The sequence below is a fragment of the Arvicola amphibius genome, chromosome 12 (genome assembly GCF_903992535.2).
Source record: "Arvicola amphibius chromosome 12, mArvAmp1.2, whole genome shotgun sequence".
NCBI classification, from domain to species: Eukaryota; Metazoa; Chordata; class Mammalia; order Rodentia; family Cricetidae; genus Arvicola; species Arvicola amphibius.
Genome location: NC_052058.2, coordinates 25,363,595 through 25,384,105, shown reverse-complemented (window position 1 = coordinate 25,384,105; position 20,511 = coordinate 25,363,595). Strand labels below are relative to the sequence as shown.

Below are 20,511 nucleotides of genomic sequence, written 5' to 3'. Positions count from 1 at the left end.
GGACAGTCGTGAGGTGATGAAAATGGGAGGATGGGCAAGTCTGGGGCAGCCAGTGGCCTGTGAGGACTGGTGTGTGAAGAGAAAGCAGAAGGGAGAGGATGCTGTAGGGAGCAGTGGAGCAGTGGAGGCGACGATGCCCGTGACGCCCGTGGCCTCAGGCTTCCCAGTGACTGTCTGTGTGGAGGGCTACAGCTGCTCATCCTGAGTCAGAAGAGTTTGGGAGGGGAAGAGTGACTCAGCAGGACGAGCCTGATTCTGATTCTAAGCCTGTCTCCGTTCATACAGTGCCTTTCACCTTTCACCCTCTGAGTCTCGGTGCCAGTTAACACAGCAAGGCTGTAGATGTCTGCTTAGGAGATTTCAGAGGAATTCATGCCTGTCTTAGCTCAGCTTTATTAAATAGTTGGTGGATCCATTCTAAATAGGAGGACATAAGTTCCCAGAATTTGCTTCCTCTTTTCTATCACTTAGCGGCGTGAGAACCCAAGCCTCAGAGTGGACTTCCTGCCAACGTGTCCTTAATGAACACTTTGGCCATAGTAAATAGTGTGGCCTTTCCTTCTGAATCTATGCTGAAGGCATTAGCATTCACTCTCCCAAGGACTTTTCTCTTCTGAAAGCTGAACCGATCGCCCAAACACATATACTACTACTTACTGGCAAGTAGGCTTCAACAAGAGTATCACGGGGTCTGATGTAGTGACGCACACCTCCAATCCCAGCATTTGAGAGGATAGGGAGGGACAGTGGCTACAAGCTTTTGAGGTAGCCAGCTTGGGCCACCTAAGTGAGTGTCTTCGGAAAGGGGGCGGGGGTGGCAGGACCCAAGAGCCCATGGGCAAACTTGAACTTCTCGTTTCCTTTGAAATAGCACAGGTGCTACAGCACAGACCCTCAGAAGGACACCCTTGTTCCGGGGCGGAGGCGATGGGAGATGGGAGATGCTGTCTCTCTTCTGAATAAGTGGTGCACAGTGCCCTCTTGTGGTGTTAAGTTGTCTGGCACCTTTTGTTCTGGAGAACAAACATCTTTGGCCCTATTTCCTTCTGCCTGGGGAAGGCTCCCTTCAGGGCTAGAGATACTTTGGCATCTTCTCAGAGTTTTTGACGCCCTGAAGGCAGCACAGTTTGTGGGGACTCAGGCCCATCCTCTTCTTGTCTGAAAGAAAAGGGGAGAAGGATCAGGGCTGAAAAAGAGCCCCCACTTTCTCAGAGGTGTTCTAGGATTGCCCTGGCTAAAGTAGTCATCTGGCCTGAGCTGCATGCAGCTGTGGAGCATTTTGGGATAGTCTGAATTGAGGGAGCAGTAAGTGTAGAAGGGTTGGGGTGAAAGCAACAGTGTGAAGTGCTGCGCTGTGTCTTTATCTTCAGCACGTGGTAAGAGAACTATGTTTTTTTCTCTTTTGATTCTTCAAGACAGAGCTGTTCCGAAACTCACTCTATAGGCCAGGCTGGGCTTGAACTCACAGCGATCCACCTGCCTCTGCCTCCTGAGAGCTGGGATTAAAGACATGCGCCACCACTGCCCAGCAGAATAATATTTTGAGTTAAGTATATTAAAATTATGTAGCAGGATGTGATGGCATGCCCATAATTCCAGCACTTGATAGGTGGAGGCAGGAGGATCCAGAGTTCACTGTCATCCTCTGTTACATATTGAGTTCAAGGTTAGATAAGACCCTGTCTTAAAAGAGATGAGGTGGGGTGGTGTGGGACTGTGGTCCTGGCACTCGGGTGTGGAGGCGAGAAAGCAGGGCGTTCACAGTCACGTCTGGCCAGTGAGATGGCCCGGTTGGAAGAGCTGCTCGGCTGAGCACACTTGGTAACCTGGATTCAAACCCCGGAATCCATGTAAACGTAGGAGAAAACTGACTCCCCAGAGGTGTCTTCTGACTACCATGCACACAAACACACACACACACACACAAACACACACGTTTGTCTTAATTAGCTAGTTATGGTGTTGCATATCTGTATCTCAGCACTCAGGAGGGGAGGCTGAGACAGGACGATCATCAGTAACGGCAGCCTGGGTTATATATTATAATAGCTAATATTGATTATCAACCCAACAGGAGCTAGAACCATTTAGAAAAGGCCCCTTTAAGCAGGTCTGTAAGGGAGTCTCTAGATTAGGTTGACTGGGGTGGGGAGGCGCACTCTTAGTGTGTGCAGAACCAGCCATGGGTGGGTCCTGGACTAGATAAACTGAAGGGGAAAGGAGCTGACCATTGGAATCCATTGTCTTCTGCTTCTTAACTGTGGATACAGCACGGCCAGCTGCCTCAGCTCCTGGCTTTCCAGAACGGACCCTGGAAGTGTGGGCCAGCCTAACCTCCTTCCTTGAGTCTCTTGCATCAGGTGTTTTGTCATGGCAATGAGACAGAGGGCTAAGCCACATAGTGAATTTAAAGTTATTTGGCTATATAGCTAGAGCATGTGTTGAAAAGCAAAACAGAGGGCCTGGAGAGATGGCTCAGTGGTTAAGAGCATTGAGTTCAATTCCAAGCAACCACATGGTGGCTCACAACCATCTGTAATGAGGTCTGGTGCCCTCTTCTGGCCTGCAGGCATACACACAGACAGAATATTGTATACATAATAAAGAAAGGAAGCAAGGAAGAAAGGAAGGGAGGGAGGGAGGGAGGCAGGTTGGGAGGGTGGGAGGGAGGGAGGGAGGAAGGAAGGAAGGAAGGAAGGAAGGAAGGAAGGAAGGAAGGAAGGAAGCCAAAACAGAATGATTTCCCTTGTTTCTTTTTCTTGTTTTCTATAGCTGCAGAAAACTAAGCATTATAATTCTACTGGGCAGCATTGTTCTGGACTTAAAGTCTGAGATTCTAGGATGCCTGCGACAGAGAGTCCCCACTGGGAACTGAGGGAAACCAGTTATCCATTGTTCACTTGTGGCTTTCTGGCTTGAAGCCTCGCTGAGTGTTTGTTTCCTCACCTTCATTGTCTTTAGGAAGTGGCAGCCTGAGGCTCCTGGAAGGTTCAGAAGAGGCAGAGGTAAAGTTAGGGTTTTGTTGTTGTGATTATTAATCTAGACTTTGCTCTGTTGTACGATTCTGAGTGGTTTACCTGACCTAGGAAGGCTGGTTTTCTTCTGGAATATGTGAGTACACTTTATAACTGTGCCAAGGCTAAGTGGCCGAACGTAGCCTTAAGATACGGAATACAAGAGGTGGAATTTGAAGAACTAATCTACCCTATCTATCTATCTATCTATCTATCTGTCTGTCTGTCTGTCTGTCTGTCTGTCTGTCTGTCTATCTATCTTTTTTTTTTTTTTTTTAAGGAAAGAACTGAATGTGAACTGTGTTTTAGATATGGTAGTATTTGCAAAGGCATCCAAAGGAACACCAGTAATTCTTTAGGGTTCTTTATGTATGATTTAGATATGCCTAAGACTTTGCCTTCCAATTTTGGAAGTAAGCTTTCTGTTATTATAACAACTAACCGAAATAAATCATAAAGAAAGTTTAGTCCAGTTTTAGTTTTTTTATAGACAAGGTCTCACTCTATAGTCTAGCTGGCCCCAAACTCACTGTCATCAGAATATTCTGGATGGAGGTCAGTCCTTTTTTCTGCCTCCTGATGCTGGAATTACAGGAGCCACCACTCCTGTTTGGAGGTTTTTTTGCTCTGTTTTTTTGAGATAGGGGCCCACTTTGTAATCTAGGCTGGTCTAGAGCTCCCTTTATAGCTAAGGCTGGTTTTGAACTCAGAATGTTTCTGCTTCAGCCTTCTGGGTACTGAGATTACAAGATGCCTGTCCAGAAAAGCTTTCCATCCATGGTCAGTTGGTCCTGCTGCATTGGGCCTGTGTCAGGATGGCACATTGTGGCGAAAGTGCGTGGCTGAACAAAAAGTTCCTTCCTGTCTGGGAAGGGAAAGAAGAGAAGGGGCTGTCACAGTGCCCTCCACAGCCCATCCTTAGTGGCCTTAGTCCTATCTCAGTGCACACCACTGAAAGGCTCTGCCACCTTCCAGTCAGGTCCTACTGAAGACCTGGCTTTCACCACAAGGCCTTCAGGAACATTCAAGATTTAAATTATAGCTACCGTATACATTATTTTCTGGTATATTTTGGTTCTGTGTGCTTATCTCTGATTGAAGATTCAGAGGAAACTATTCGAGTTGGGACCTTATGGGCCTTTGTCTCCCAGGTAACTCTTAGCTTTGAAATGCTGGTAATTTTGTTTTATGATTTGTTTTCCTTTTAGGCATTTGTCAATTGGAAAGAGGCTAAATTGACTTGGAGTTTTTTCAAACAGTCTTTCTTGAAACAGATTTTGACAGAAGGTAAGTAAAGCAAAAGGTCACACTGAGCGACTGGGAGATCATGATAGAAGCGAGAGACCTCACGGGGCGCTGACTCCAGAGCGCCTATCTGGGGTCCTCACAGAGGACACCTAGAAAATGCTTGCTGTGTTTCGTTTTAAATGAAGGTGGAGAACCATTATTTGTTTAGCGTTCTGTTTTACCTGAGCTGTCTAGTTTAGGAGCACACGTGTCCACAGCCTTATAAAAGACATTCTCTCCCTCTGTGTAGGGATGAGGAAACTGGGGGCTGTGCTCTGTGTGGGTCGACCTGGGAGTCCTGTAGTAACAAAGGATAGCTTAACTAAGATCTAAGTCTGTTCCTGTGGCCGAACACCTGAGATAATCACTTAAAAGCAGGAATGGTTCAACCTGGCCCACACTTTTAGCCCATGGCTACTTAGCCTTGTTGCTTTGGGCCCAAGGTAACACAGTGTATCATGGCGCTAGTGCATGGCAGAGGAGGCTTGCCAGGAAACAGACGGGGCCAGAGTTTAATATATCCTTCAGCAGCGTGCTCCAGTGACCTGACTTTCTCCCTCCAGTCCCTGCCTCCTGGAGGTTTCTGTAGCACCATGCCCAGGGCTCAAAGCTTAAACACATGGAACTTGGAGGAACACTTCACATCCAAACTGCAAGTAAAATCTAACTGGAAAAGCCCAAATTATATCATTTAATAAATTTATTATAAAATTATTATATCAATGACAGAAAATTTGAAAATTAGAGAAAAACATATAATCTCATCATAACCTAACTTTTTATACATTTTTTGACTCTATTAAGAACTGTCTTTCAGCTGGACAATGGTGGAGCACACCTTTAATCCCAGCACATGGGAGGCAGAGGCAGGTGGATCTCTGAGTCTGAGGCCAGCCTGGTCTGCAGAGTGAATTTCAGGACAGTCAAGGCTACACAGAGAAACCCTGTCTCAGAAAAATAAAGCAAAAAAACCTGTCTTGTGTACAGTAGTGAGAGTGTGCACGTTCTCCTCTTCTTCCCCGTGTTTCCTGTACACAGTGTCAGGTGCTGAGAACAAAGACAGATGGGCAACAGTTGTACACGCCTGTGGACTATGGTTGGATCTCAGTCAGTCAGCACGTGCTCTTTGAGGACCCCTCGGGCTTTTGGGGGTTTTTGTTTTGTTTTGTTCTGGACTGTTTTGTTTAGTTTTGGTTTTTGAGCCAAGGTTTCTCTGTGTAGCCCCGACTGTCCTGGAACTCACTCAGTAAACCATGCTAGCCTTGTGTATAGTGTCCTCTGCCTCTGCCTCCAGAATGCTGGGATTAAAGGCGTGTGCTACCTCTGGGTTTGAGCCATTTGAAAGTGTGAACTCAGGGATTGATAGGGAACTACACGGTTGTCCCTTGATATCAGGTTTTGGTTCCTGCACCGATCCCAGGTATACTAAAATTCCTTGTGTAAAAAATGTATTTTTTTGCATATGATTTAAGCATATCCTTCTTTATGCTTTAAATCATTTCAGAAGTCCTTAATTGTACCTGGTACAGTGCAGGTGCTATATAAAGCTATCATTATACCGTATTGTTTAGAGAATATAATAATTAAAGGAGCCATATGTGTTCAGGTTTTTTTTTTGTTTTGTTTTGTTTTTTTTGTTTTTTTTTTTTTTTTTTGAAAACAACAGCTTTAATAAACTGACAAAAGAACAGTACCTATAAACTTAGGAAAAACAAGCAATATAATGAAAATCCTCTAGATGACACGACCAGTTTATATTTACACTGACAAATGAGAAATTCCACACACTGTTTTTCAAACTTTTAAGTCCAACATGTTCAGTTCTAATGCATTTTTTTCTGAATGTTTTTGATTTACAGTTAGTTTGATCATTAGAATCACAAACTCTTGGATGTGGAGTCTGACTACTTCCAAAAGCTGGAACTGTCTGCAGTGAGGGAGCGTCAGAGCAGCATAGATGGGAGCCTGGGAGGACCCACAGGGTCCCTCTCATGCTCACTCGTCTTTTCAGAGAGGAGTCTTGTGAGAAGATGGGAGTTTGACCTTATGCTACTTTCCTTCTGAGTTTCCAGGAAGCAAGAACTTGCTCCTTAGGGTTGTGGCCACTGTTTGGTACTCTGTCTCTATCATGGCCAGGGTGTTTCATTTGTGGAAAAGAAAATTCAAGCCAGGCATGATATTGCACACCTTTAATCCCAGCACTCAGGAGGCAGAGGCAGGCGGATCTCTGTGTCTGAGACCAGGTCTGCAGAGTGAGTTCCAGCCAGGGCTACACAGAGAAACCCTGGAGAGAGGGAAGAAGAGAGGGAGGGAGGAAAAGAGGGAGGGTGTATATGTGGCCTCCCTTAAAACTTAGAAGCCATTTTCACTGTTAATATTAGCGTAGTCTCACCATATTTTATTGTTAATAGACTGATTTTGAAATACTCTTTATTTGGTTTTAATTTGGCTTCAAGGCTCCATCAGTTAAGGTCTCAGCACTTTCTGAACTGTTGCTGTGATGTGGTGGGAAACTCTGCTAGGACTTTGGTCTTTTAGGTTATCTGATGTTTCTCTGAGAATACTTGTGAACTAGATCCAGGCATGGGGGCACACACCTGTAAGCCCAGTACCCAGGAACGTATGGCAGGAGATTCTCAAGATTGAGTCCGTTCTTGAACTCACAAAAAGGGTGGGGGTGGGGAGTATAATTATCAATTGGAAGCATTGATAGATCATAAAGAAAAGGAAAGAAAAAATGATTATTTCATTTGAAATGCTAATAACTTTGCTTTTCTATTATAGGCGAGCGATATGTGATGACATTTTTGAATGTATTAAACTTTGGCGACCAGGGTAAGATGAAATCCTGTAGTGTTTTCATTAAAGATGTATGCCATTAATGGACGCTAGGTCTTTGATGATACCCTGTCGTGTGACCCGAGTGGCAGGCTTGTTTGGACCCTCACTCTCTACCTGCTTTCTATAGTCACTTTGAGGGGTGGAGCTCATCATAGTCACAAAGTTTTGCTCCCAGGTAGTGCTCCTGGGTAAGTCTCTCAGGGTTTGTTTTATATTGATTTTCCAGTGTGATACCGGAGCCATGGAAGTAGAAGTAGAGAAAAGGTTAGTTTTGAGTTGATGACTTACTTTCTAAAGGGCTAGCGATAAATGCACCTCTCTCATGACTGTGACAATGGCAGGATCATGGTTGCAATACTGTACTGCAGGTTTTGCAAGATATTGTTAGAAAAAAATCCTAAGACGAGCAGCTCCACTGGCACAAAGAAATCCAATTAGATCAGATCAAACTGAATTAAAAGGCCCATTGTTTTATTAAATACGGTGCTCTCGGGTGGCTGAGCACATGGTGGGGGACAGGAAAGCAGGGAGCACATGCAAACCCGGAACCATGTGTATATCCTCTGGGAGCCCACTTGAATACCCTGTGGAAGTGGTCCTGATCCTCTCCCCGCACAGAGGGGTCAGGGCCTGGCATGCTGGAATTTGGAGTCCAGACCAAAGCAACTCCCAGATCAGGGGGCTGGGATGGGTGCCAGGGGCTGGGGTTATGCTCCAGATTTAACAGATACTATCATTTAGTGCATAGATCTAGCATTTCTTCAACCACATGGGAATATACAGTTTATCTTCAACTTTGCAAACTTTTGGCTGGGGAAGCAGTTTGGCTAGTACAGTGTTTGTCTGGCATTCTCAGAGCCCTGAGTTTAATCCTCCACGCCGTGGAAAGTGGCACACACCTGTAGTCTCAGTGCTTGGGAGATGAGGGTGAGAGATCAGAAGTTCAGGTTTTTCTTGGCTACGTAGATAGTTCAAGACCTGCTTGGGCTACATGAGATCCTATAGCCAAAAGAAAAAAAAAAACAATTAAAAATTTTAAATTAAAGATTAGAGAAGTAATTTTCCTGTAGTGCTGTGAAATTAAGAACTAACGTGATTATTGTTCTTCCTTTCTGTTTTGTAGGCGTATATGATATAGTGAATAATCTCGGGTCCCTTGTGGCCAGGCTAATTTTTCAGCCAGTAGAGGAGAGTTTTTATATATTCTTTGCTAAGGTACTAGAGAGGGAAAAGGATGCCGCACATCAGAAGCAGGTAAGGTTGGCGCTCATGACTTCTCTCGGGTGGATGGGAAGAAATGTGGGCAGTCGGTTTTCCTTCAGTTTGAGCTGACACTTTCTTCTAGACCTCTTCTTTCTCCTGTTTTGCTTTGGTTTCTTTCTTGTTTGTTTGGTTGGTTTGGTTTGGTTTTTGAGACAGGATCTCACTATGTAGCCTTAGCTGTACTGGAACTCACTCTGTAGACCAGGTTGTCCTTGAACTCAGAGATCCGCCTGCCTCTGCCTCCCCAGTGCTGAGATTAAAGGCGTGCGCCACCACCACCTTGCCTTGCTGTGTTTTTTGAGACAGGGTTTTGTAGCCTGGCTGACTTTGAACTCCCTTTGTAGCCAAGGTAGATTTGGAAGTTCTTGATCCTTCTGCCTGTACTACCTACATAGTGGAGTTAAAGGCATGTGTCATCACACCTGGGTCATTCTCCTGTCACACTCTTACTGCTGGCAGGACTCAGTTTACTTCTCGTTTGCTCCTGGCTGTCCTCCTGTCTGACCTTACTCTTTAACTAGTTAATTCTTGGGTTTCTATTTTTGTTTTTGTTTGTTTGCTTGTTTTAAACAGGGTTTCATGTAGCAAATAATGGCTTTGAACTTCCGAGTCTCCTGCTTTAACTTGCCAAGTGCTGGGATTTCAGACATGTGTCCCTTCAGGCAGTCTGTGCAGCATTAGGGGTCATACTAGGAGCCTTGTACATGGCAGGCAGGCACCCTCCCAACTGAACTAGATCCTCAGCACCGTAACCACTGAAAATTCTGACTTACTTTAAAACATTTTTGGCTCTTTTTTTTTTTTTTGACATGTGTGCTGAAGATTTGAACTCAGGCCCACATGCATGAAGAGTTAGCACTCTTACTTGAGGAGCCTTCTCCTCTGCCTCCCTCTGACTTATTTTGCAATTAAAAGCAATCCATATCCACCTGTTATGTGTCTTAGGAGGTATTTGACAAAATGCAATTTATGCCCGGTATCTGAAAGTAAGATCTGGTTCGAAGTCTGACTTAGCAATATTTTCCTAAGTGTGCAGCGACAAGGGCAGAGTTCCTGGCCATCAGTCAGAAGCAGCACAGATCTGGCTAGTGTGGTGGAAATGTGGGGATAGAGCAGTGTCTCCTCAGCACACCGGACATTTCTCCTGAAGAGCTGAAAAGCAGAGGTGCACAGCCCTCCCTGGGAGAGCTGGCCTGCATCAGGACACTTCAGCTCGGACTCTGACTTCCTTCCTTTCCCCTGGCCCAGGAGGACGTTGCTGTGGCTGCTGCGGTATTGGAGTCTCTCCTCAAGCTGGCCGTGCTGACTGGCCTGACCATCACTGTTTTTGGCTTTGCCTATTCTCAACTGGCTCTGGACATCTATGGAGGAGCCATGCTTAGTTCAGGATCGGGTATGTGCTAGACTTTGTAACAGTCTGTTCTGATTTCTGAAGAGAAATAGAGGTGGCTTGTGAAATTCGGGCCATGTGCACACTTGGGTGACCTCTGTGTCATTGTGGGGCAAAATTCTGGATAGCCGAGGCTTTGGGGCTGTTCCTTCACTATCAGTGCACAATCATTATGCAGTCTGGGCTTGCACCAGGGAGATCAGTTCTCCACCTTCATGTGAAGAAGTGGTAAATCCTCCTTGTTGGTGGTGTTCCTCTCAGGCATAAAATATTTTGCCAAGTACTTATCTGTGTTTCCTCTAAGTGAGGGAGGAAAGCAGAGTGTGGCCTATGTTGGGTCTCTACTGTGTACTAAATACATCTGAGATAGTAAGTGCCTTGTAAATCTCAGAGTGTGTTTAGTAAAAGCCTTGGAAAAATAACCCAGAGCCATTTGCCTAGAATAAAATTGATCTTGGCAAATCACAGTATGTATTTAATCTATGGACTCTTGATTTGGAAGAAGAAAAGCATAGACTATATCTATCATTGAAACACTTGATCACACCAGGCAGTGGTAGCCTTTAATCCCAGCAGTCAAGAAACAGAGATAGGCAGATCTCTGAGTTTGAGGCCAGCATGGTCTACAGAACAAGTTCCAGGACAGGCTCCAAAGCTATACAGAGAAACTCTGTCTTAAAAAAACAAAACAAAACATTAACAAGAAAAGAGGAGGAGGAGGAGGAGGAGGAGAAATAGAAGAAGAAGAAGAAGAAGAAGAAGAAGAAGAAGAAGAAGAAGAAGAAGAAGAAGAAGAAGAAGAAGAAGAAGAAGAAGAAATAGAAGAAATAGAAGAAATTCTTGATTCCCAGGCTGCCTAGAATTTCACTGTACTTTCTACTCCTTGGGGGTTTTTACCCTTTCAAACTATGCTAGGCTCTAGACTGACCATATATTTGCAGTTTTTATCCTGGAATAAGCAGAGATGTTTCTGCTTTCTCAGATCAGTAGAAGGAACTGGAAGATTCTCTGCTGACCCATCTCAATATAAAGAACCCTGCCAATACAAGTTTACATTTCCATGTTTCAGTGACCACAGTGGAGCTCAGACTTTTGGTATTGGGGAAAAGACCATGTTTCTACACCAGAATAAAGGCTGTTAAGTTTGAGGAAACACTTGCTGTGAAACCTATGATCTGGTCTGTGGCTCCCTGGGGTGTGCGCCTTAAGCAGCACATTTCCATCAGGGAACTGCTTGGGAAGCCTCATTGGGAAGCCATTGGAAAGTTTATGTGCAGAGATTGGGTCCAACTATTTCATACCAACTCTGCCCCCTGAGAAAACAGTCCCCAAGAAACAGCCTCTGCTTCAACACAGCCACAAGAGGGGCTGCTCAGTGATTACCGTGCTCATGTGGTAGAGCGAGTCATCCTACAGACATACATTAACTGCCATCATCATGCTGCCTCTTCCACCACACCTGGCTCATTGCTTTTACTTTTGGCCAAGCTGTCACCAAGCTACTACACTGCAAAGCCCATGGACTGTCTGGGTAGCATCAGGGCCTCTGCACACGCTGTCTATCGGGTTTCCCGTACTCCATTTCTCTTCTCCTTGCTCTAACTAGTGCTGTGTGTCAGAAAGCATTCACGTCACAGTACTTCCCAGCCCAGCCTGAAAGTTTTTTTCTGATGACTTAAGTATTTTCATAAAACTTGACTTTGCCTAGAAAGGATTCCTGCATTAAGCAGAAAAGAATGTCCTGTCTCTATGGTTTGGCCTTACTACTTTATTTGCTGCGTGTATTGATTCATTTGGTGCTAGGATAGAACTCCAGGCTCTGCAGATGCCAAGCAGACTCTTAACCACTCTCAGTCCAAGCTTCTTCAGTTCTGCTTTGTTTGGGGCTTTTGGGTTTGGTTTTGTTTTTTCGACACAAGGTTTCTCTTTGTAACAGCTCTGGCCATCCTAGAACTGACTTTGTAGACTGGGATGTCCTCAAACTCATAGAGATCCACCTGCCTCTGATTCCTGAGTGATAGGATTAAAGGTGTGCACCACAGTACCACAATGTCCAGAAATCTTTTCTTTGTTTTTAAATTTTTATTTTAAAGTTTATGTGTACAAATGTTTTGCCTGTGTGTATGTGTCTGCACCGCATGCATGTGCAGTGTCTTTGAAGGCTGGAAGCGGGCATGGGGTCACCAGAAGTGGATTTTAGATGGTCACAAACTACTGTGTGGATGCTGTGAATGGAACCAGGTTCTCTGAAACAACAGGAAGTGCTCTTAGCTGCTGAGCTATCTCTTTAGCCACCCTTTTAAAAGTATTCTTGCTGTGGAGTGTTACTCTGAATGGAAGGCACCAGTTGGCTTGTTCTTTTTTCTATTGCTGGTCAGTTTGGGTGATTTTGAATAGAGCCAGTCCACATTTTGTGAACGTGTGCATTCATTTCTGTTGGATGGATACCTCGGGTGCAATTGCTGGGTTATAGTTTGAACGATCATTTCTTTTATTAGAAATTGCTCATTAGAGGAAAATCATGGTGTTGCATGCTTGAAATACCAATACACAGGAGGTGGAAACAAAAGGTAAAGAGTTGGAGGTCAGCCGTGGCTCCATGAAACACTGTCTCCCCAAAATCAAATGATAACAACAACAGGAAGGAGAGAGAGAGAGAGAGAGAGAGAGAGAGAAATTACTTGCTCATCTCTGTATCATAATAGCCCTCTGAAAAGTGAAGAATCAAACCCATGATAAAGCTTCTAGTATCTAGTCTGTAACTTTAAAAAATGACACTGTGTGTGTGTGTGTGTATACAGGTACCACAAGTATGTGGAAGTCAGGACAACTTGTAGGAGTGAGTTCTCTTCTACTGTGTGGGTTCCAGGGATCAAATTTAGGCGTCAGTCTTTGCAGCAAGCACCTTACCCACTGAGCCAACCCACTGCCCTGGATCAACAAAGTTCTTAAAAATGCATTGCTGAATGTAACACCGTATGTACCACTGGGGCCTCTGATTCTCACTGTGGATTGTGAAGTTCTGTCTCAGGAGTTTGCTGCTGGTCCTGGCGCTGGCTATTCCCAAAAGGGCCTTTGCAGCCTGCTCAGTTGAGCTTCCCTTGATACATGCTGGTATTTTCAGAGCTCAAACTTGCAGGCATCACCTCCATGCTGATTGAAATGCTTACAGCTTTGCTTTGTGGCTAGATAAACTTTTAGTTGTTCAGCATAAGATCTGTGTTTTTATTCCTCACTGTAGCATGTATAATAAAGGCCCAGAAGCCGGGTGGTGGTGGCGCACGCCTTTAATCCCAGCGCTTGGGAGGCAGAGGCAGGTGGATCTCTGAGTTTGAGGCCAGTCTGTTCTACAAGAGCTAGTTCCAGGACAGGCTCTAGAAACTACAGGGAAACCCTGTCTCGAAAAACCAAAATAAATAAATAAATAAATAAATAAAGGCCCAGAGACAGATACTGGGATTCACCCTGAAGAGCAGAAAAGCAAAGCAGCCAGCCCACTGGCTCTTACCTCTACCTCAGACTGAAAATGGGTAGTCCTGCCTCCATGAATTCTCAGATTGAGACTGAGAGTGAGACCTGTCTTCCATTTTATAATCCTCTCTAGTGCTGGGAATAATGGCATGCACCACCACTGCCTGGTCTCTATGGCTAACTAGTGTGGATGCTGAGATTAAAGGTGTGTGCAACCGCTGCCTGGCCCATATGGCTAATAAGTATGATTGCTTTGCACTGTTATTTAGACAAGCTTTATTTATTAAAACAAATAATATACCACTATATTCCCCGTTTTGTCTAAAATAAAAAGGCTATAACAAAGATAAGAAAAACTATGTGCAATTAGTACAGTAACTATATACAGTATTTACAGAAAATAAATACATCAGCAATGTCTAGTCCATTTGCATTTGACAAATTCAGAGAAAATACTCTACATCTATCCTATCTTGATAAGTTCAAAGTCTTGTACCTAATTTACTTTCTATCATAACTTGCTTTCTGCATCTGGTAAACAAGGAAAACTATAAATATCTAATCTTCAACTCCCTCAGAGACCCAAGAAGGGAATATAATATTAACTGAGTAAACAGGAAGTGCATGCAAGAGACTTCCAAAAAATTTAGAAATGACAGAAACAACTGGATGCCTGGACAGTCACCCAAAGTTCCTCTGCAACATTGGGTCATCCATCTTCAGCCTACAGGCCTAGCATATCCAACAGACTTTTCTGTAAAATAGGATATTCTGAAGGGCTGTCCCTCCTTGTCTTTTTTTATTAATTAATTAATTAATTTAGTATACAATATTCTGTCTGTGTGTATTCCTGCAGGCCAGAAGAGGGTGCCAGACCTCATAACAGATGGTTGTGAGCCACCATGTGGTTGCCAGGAATTGAACTCAGGACCTTTGGAAGAGCAGGCAGTGCTCTTAACCACTGAGCCATCTCTCCAGCCCCCACTCCTTGTTTTTACAATGTTCAGCAGTCACTTTCTTTTGTGTCCTGTTTGTCCAATAAGGACAGCATGCTGTCAACAATTGAGGCAAAGGCACTTTCTTGCCCAGTGGCTTACTTTTGACACAAAGAAAGTAAACTCCATGTGGAGTTTCTTCAATGCCCATTATCTTCTCTGAAATAGATTGGTGCTATCAGAAGCAGACATGTCTCATAGTCATTAAAAAAAAAGGCTATGTTATTTAAATATCTTAGATGCCATATTTTATAGATCTTTGAGGTGTTTGAAGATGATTTCTCTATCTAAACTATATCTTTGTTTGACCTTGAAAACATACCTAATGTGACTACAAGTTCAATTATAATAGGTGATTAACTACTAACCTGCATTTCCTTAGTATCCTAAACAGTTGGCAATAGTAATTTCCAAGGACTAGAGTTTTGCATTACATTGTTAAATGAGTTGTATAGGTACTATATCTAGAACAAGAGTAGAAATGTATGTACAGTATTTTCCAACAAAGTTAATCTCAAATTTGTACATATTTTAGTTTTCTGAATTTTTTGTTCTCTCTTCTCTTCTATACCTTTTGTATTATCCAAAGCTGTATTGTTTCTTCCAGTAAGCATTAGGTTCTTTATTTACTCTGGGAAGGTGTTTCCTCTACTATTGCAGGAAACGACTGAACCAGATTTGGAATATGGGCCTATAAGAGATTTCCCTACCTCTAGCTTTACTGCATTCTTTAATAGTTTTGGCCTCTTCTCTGAACAAGCTACTCCATTGTAATTATGACCAGGCTTTAAAACAACTTAACCAACTCTATCCAGTTATTAGGGATAATTCTATTACAAACTGACCATGAGTTTAACATTCGCTTCACAAAAGGTGAATGCAGGCCCTATGAGACTATTGCTTTCCTGAATCTCCTTAAATCTAACATTGGCCTAGGAGTCCATTTCAGCTTTTTACTCTGTCATTTGACAACTCCTGTAAGGTTGCTGGATATGTTAAGATTGGTTGTTTGAAAACCTTAGGTTGTTCCCCTCTATTCTTATAATGCAATGCAGAAATTGGTTCTCCATTAAATTCCTCTGTCTGGATTTGAATATCTCTATGATCTGTTTTATTAGATTTCTCTAAAGCCTATATCCTAGCACTCAGATTAGCCAACTTTTTAAATGATACCATAAAAATGATAATGTTGACATTTACAGTTGACATTACATAAATCCCTTCTAAATTAGTTATCTTCTCATTTAATTGTTCCATTTTCAAACTGTCTAGCTTATTACCATACAGACACAAATCCCTCTAATGTAATGGTGTTTTCCCTTTTTTAATATGAGAAAAAACTCTTCTAACTAATCCTTCCCTTTAAGAATTCCCAATTTGTAACACAATTAATAAAAACTCAGACCCAGAAATTCAGGTTCAGTTCTAAGGTCAGAAAAGCAACGCAGCCAGCCACTGGCTCTTACCTCTACCTGAGTCTGAAATGATGATCCTGCCTCCAGGAATCTCAGAATGAGACTGAGAGCTGTCTCCTCCCATCTTATAATCCTTTCATTCTGGGACGAAGGGCATGCATCACTTCTGCCTGGTTTCCATGGCAAGTTAGTGTGGCTACTAGGATTAAAGTTATGTCCTTGCTGCCTGGTCTGTAAGTCTGGCCAGCATGGCTGTTTTACTCTTCTGATCCTCAGGCAAGCTTTACTTATTAAAATATAAATTAATTGCCATTATGTTAATTTTCTTACCAAATCTGCCAATGATGTTGATGAAGACGTGAGGCTTATTGCTGCTGCATAGAACAGTAAAAGCCTGACTGGATTTCAAGGCAGCTGCCTAGTTTGGCAGCAGCCCAAGAAGGGAGAGCCAGCCAAGAGAGAAAAAAGAAAAACCTAGGTACTTGGAGCTCTGGCCTATGACAGTGGCTGTAAAGCCACAGGCAAGTGGCTTTTTTTTTTTTTTTTTTTTTTTTTTTTTTTTTTTGTGAAATCATACCCCAAATGTTGGGTGCCAAATGTAGCATGTATAACAAAAATCCAGAGCAGATATTGGGGTTCAGCCTGAAGATCAGAAAAGCAAATCAGCCAGCCATTGGCTCTTATTTTTTCCTCAGACTGAAATAGGCTCTCCTGTCTCTGTGAATTTTCAAATTGAGACTGAGAGTGAGATCTGTCTTCTCCCTTTTTATGAGCTGGGATTGAAGGCGTGCACCACCTCTGCCCGGCCTTGATGGCTAACTAGTGTGGCTGCTGGCATTAGAGGTGTGGGCAACCACTGCCTGGCCTGTATGACCGACTAGTGTGACTGTTTTGAACTGATCTTTAGGCAAACTTTATTTATTAAAACAAAAATAATACACCACAATATGTCACTGTCCTTTTGGTGTTACCCGAGTGTTCTGGTCATTGCGGAGTCCTCAGGTGGGCATGCAGTCTCCCGTTGTCGCCATCAGGCCCCTGACCTAATTCTCTGAACACATGGTGGAGCTAAGGGCACACCCCGTTCTGACTCTCGAATCTCTGTGGATTGTCTCTCTGTAGGTCCTGTGTTGATGCGTTCCTATTGTCTCTATGTCCTCCTGCTCGCAGTCAACGGTGTGGCCGAGTGTTTCACGTTTGCGGCTATGAGCAAAGAGGAGGTTGACAGGTGGGTAGCGTGGAAAGTGCACGTTCAATCATCGCCTTGGATGGAGTGAAGTAGCGTGCTCATCTTTTACTTTGCATTCTGAGCGTGGATTTGGCTACACTTTTCTCAGAGGCCGTACTATACTGCTAGTGTGGTCTCCCTAGGACCACCATTGCCGCGACACAGTTTACCTGGTGCTTCCCAGAATGGGTCTAGGAAACCAATATTCCACTTCCTTTAGTGGGGGATGGGTATCACCCTGAGAGCATTGTTTTTGTTAGGTTTGTAGGCAACCTTAGAAAAAGTTAGTCTTCATCCCACCTCATCCCTGTTCAAGAGTGGGCCTCAGCTCAGGGCTTACTTGGTTACTTTGCTTTTTCAAGAAGCAGACTCTTAGGAGTTGGAGAGATTGTTCAATGGTTAAGAACACAGGCTGTTTGTTTTTTTTCAAGAGACTCCAGTTCAAGTCCCAACACCCACATGGCAGCTAGCAATCTTCAGGAACTCCAGGGACCTGACCTGACAACCTCTTCTGGTCTTCTTGGGCAATGCATGCAGGTGGTGTACAGACATGGATGTAGGCAAATCACTTATATATATGTAAATTCTTGTCCCTAAGGGACTTGTAGTTCTCCGAGAATCTCAGGACTCTGTGACATCTTTCTTAAGAAGAAGGCTCAAAGGCAGATATGTATTTCAATACAAGTTCTTATCTCTTAGCTCCAGATTGGGACTTCTGCCCTGGATCCTTCATCAGTGGTTCTAACAGTGACTGTGATTCAAAATCTTCCATGGGAATAGTTGTTCACCCTACTTTTACTACTCTCTCCTGTCACTTCTGTACAAAGTAGACCCTTGAGCACATACATGTATTTAAAATTTTCCCTCATTATTCGTCTTTTATAAAAGTCCATCTGCTTTTTATATCCTCACACTAAAATACTAGGATAGAGTTTTATGATGTCACTGTAAGATGAGGAGAAGGATAAAACGATAAGGAGAGACTGAAGGGTGGTGTGAGTGAAGAGGTACCTGCCCTCCTCTCTAACTAACCACTGTCTCTTGAGTTCTGGATCCTTGAAGGTCTCCATGCTGCCTCTGTTACCTCGAGTACTGTTGCAAACTTCAGAGGCTTGGTCTAAGGGTGGAGTGAGGAAGGGGTAGCCCAGAGTCAGGGAGTCTTTCTCCCTTCTCAGCACCCTCTGTCTGTTCTTGTCTTAGACTGCTGCACATAGGAACCTGGTGGCCTGGCTGCATCGTGACTGGAGTGTAGCCAAGATACTAGCCCAGACTGAAGCCATTATCTTAGGGAGTTCTGGTCTTCTCCCAGGCCAATAGAATTGGAATTTTAGAAGATGTAAGCCAGGGAAACTATTCTTTACCAGTGCCAAGCAATCCTGAATCTGAAGCCATGGAAACGACTGGTCTGAGTACAACATGACCCGGTACACATGTAAATGCGTGTAACAGAAGCAAGCTTCCATAAAGCAGGAAGCATCTCACTTATGCACAAGATACATTGATTCTTTTTTTTCTCTTCTATCTCATTCTTCAAAAGAGCTACATCTCAGAGTAGGTAAGATAAGATGGCTCAGTAGGTACAGGTGCCTGCTGCCAAGCCTGAACCCTGGAGTTCTGACCTGTGCTTGAAGGAGAGAAGCAACTCCTGCAAGTTGTCTTAGATCTCTACATGTGCACTGCAGCACATGTGCACTCTCATACACACACACACACCTACACACAGACAGCCATCGCATACAAACAAAATACAATTTAAAAGTCTTAAAGACACAATATGACCTATTGAATTAATTTGCCAGCCTATTAGTAGATCACAACCCATAATCTTAAAATAGTTGTCTATACATCCTCTTCACCTTAGCTAGTTCATAGCTGCAGAACTGCTTTGAGTCTACCCTTTCTCCCATGGATAAAAAGTTTAACTTTGAAAAATACCATATTTCAATTTGAAAGCTGCTTCTAACATTGAGCAATTTAAAAATAAAATATAATCTAAAGTCTGCTAAGTGAGAGATGTGGCAATACATAAACTAGGACTCTACCACGTATTACACATTTTGTTGTTGTTGTTGTTGTTGTGTTTTTTTTTTTTTTTTTTTTTTTTTTTAGACAGTTTCTCTCTGTGTGGTCCTGGCTGTCCTGGAACTTGCTATGTAGACCAAACTGGCCCTACTCAAAGAGACCCATGAGCTTCTGCCTCTTGAGCGCTGGTACTAAAGGTGTGCCCTAACATGCAGGGACAGAATCCACATTTTGAAGGGAATTTTCATTAACAATAATTTCAGTGTTAATGTGGAAGAGGTGAGGCAATGCTAAAACACATTTGAAATGTTTAAGAGAAACAGAGGTCTTTTTTTTCCTCATTTTTTTATTAAAAATTTCCATCTCCTCCCCTCCTCCTCCCCCTTCCCTCCCCTCCCTTCCACCCATACCCCCACTCTCTCCCTCTCCAGGCCAAATAAGTCCAAGGTCCTCCCAGCTCCCCCTAAGTCCAGGAAGATGAGCAGCCAAACTGACAAGGCTCACAGTGAGCCCGTCCATGCTGTAGAGTTCAAGCTCATCGCTGTTGTCCTTGGTTTCTCAGTCCTCCTCCACCGTCAGCCACATTCAGAGAGTCCGGTTTGGTCCCCTGTTCCATCAGTCCCATTCCAACTGGACTTGCTGGGGGAATGCAAACTTGTGCAACCGCTTTGGAAAGCAGTGTAGAGGTTTCTCAGGAAATTCAGTATCAACCTACCCCAGGACCCAGCAATCCCACTCTTGGGAATTTACCCAAGAGATGCCCAATCATATTACAAAAGCGTTTGTTCAACTATGTTTATAGCAGCATTATTTGAAATAGCCAGAACCTGGAAACAACCTAGATGCCCTTCAGTGGAAGAATGGATGAAGAAACTGTGGAATATATACATATTAGAATACTACTCAGCGGTAAAAAACAATGACATTTTGAATTTTGCATGCAAATGGATGGAAATAGAAAACACCATCCTGAGTGAGGTAACCCAGGCCCAAAAAGAGAAACAGAGGTCTTATGACCAAATCATGAAGAAATTTAGACAGCATGTTGTAGCATTTTTTTAAAGAATTATTTTTTAAAAGATTATAATCATTTCCAAATTCCCTTTCCCCTCTTAACTCCTACTCATCCCTTTTGCTCTCTTTCAAATTCACGACCTCTTGTCCTTTAATTGGTGTGTGCGTGTTCTTAAATATATAAATACAACCCACTCAGTCTGTATGTCACTTGTATGTGTGTTTCCAGGGCTGACCGTTTGGTATTGAATAAGCAGTTGGTGTGCTCTTCCCTGGGGAAGACTGTTTCTCAGTCACTCCCAGCAGTCCTTAGTTGTACCAGAATTTTTCTTCTGGGCCACCAACCAGCTCCCAAATCATGACACAGAGGGGTCACTGCAGAAGAGATACAAAGACCGTAAGAGCTGAAGGAACAGGAAGTTTACTGTGAAACAGGAAGTTTATTAGGTTTTGAATGCTCAGTCTTAACTTAGCTCTTTCTTGCTAGCTCTTATAACGTAACCTGTTTCTCTTTATATACAGTTTGCCTAAGGGCTTTTTACCTTCTCTTACTTTCTTGCCATCTCTCTCT

At 43.4% G+C, this 20,511-nt stretch overlaps 1 protein-coding gene across 4 annotated transcripts in view; it reads left to right on the top strand.

Moving 5' to 3' along the window:
• Rft1 (RFT1 homolog) overlaps positions 1 to 20,511 on the top strand; it is a 42,980-nt gene that overhangs the window by 18,485 nt on the left and 3,984 nt on the right. For 2 of the 4 annotated variants that reach the window (XM_038350148.1, XM_038350149.1), the window contains 5 exons: positions 4,223 to 4,301; positions 7,086 to 7,136; positions 8,266 to 8,396; positions 9,654 to 9,798; positions 16,799 to 16,904. In XM_038350148.1, coding sequence (XP_038206076.1) covers positions 4,223 to 4,301; positions 7,086 to 7,136; positions 8,266 to 8,396; positions 9,654 to 9,798; positions 16,799 to 16,904 — 512 coding nt within the window. Of the gene's footprint in view, positions 1 to 4,222; positions 4,302 to 7,085; positions 7,137 to 8,265; positions 8,397 to 9,653; positions 9,799 to 16,798; positions 16,905 to 17,335; positions 17,461 to 20,511 lie in introns of all 4 variants that reach the window. The other 2 variants (XM_038350151.1, XM_038350150.1) reach the window with 2 other exon arrangements.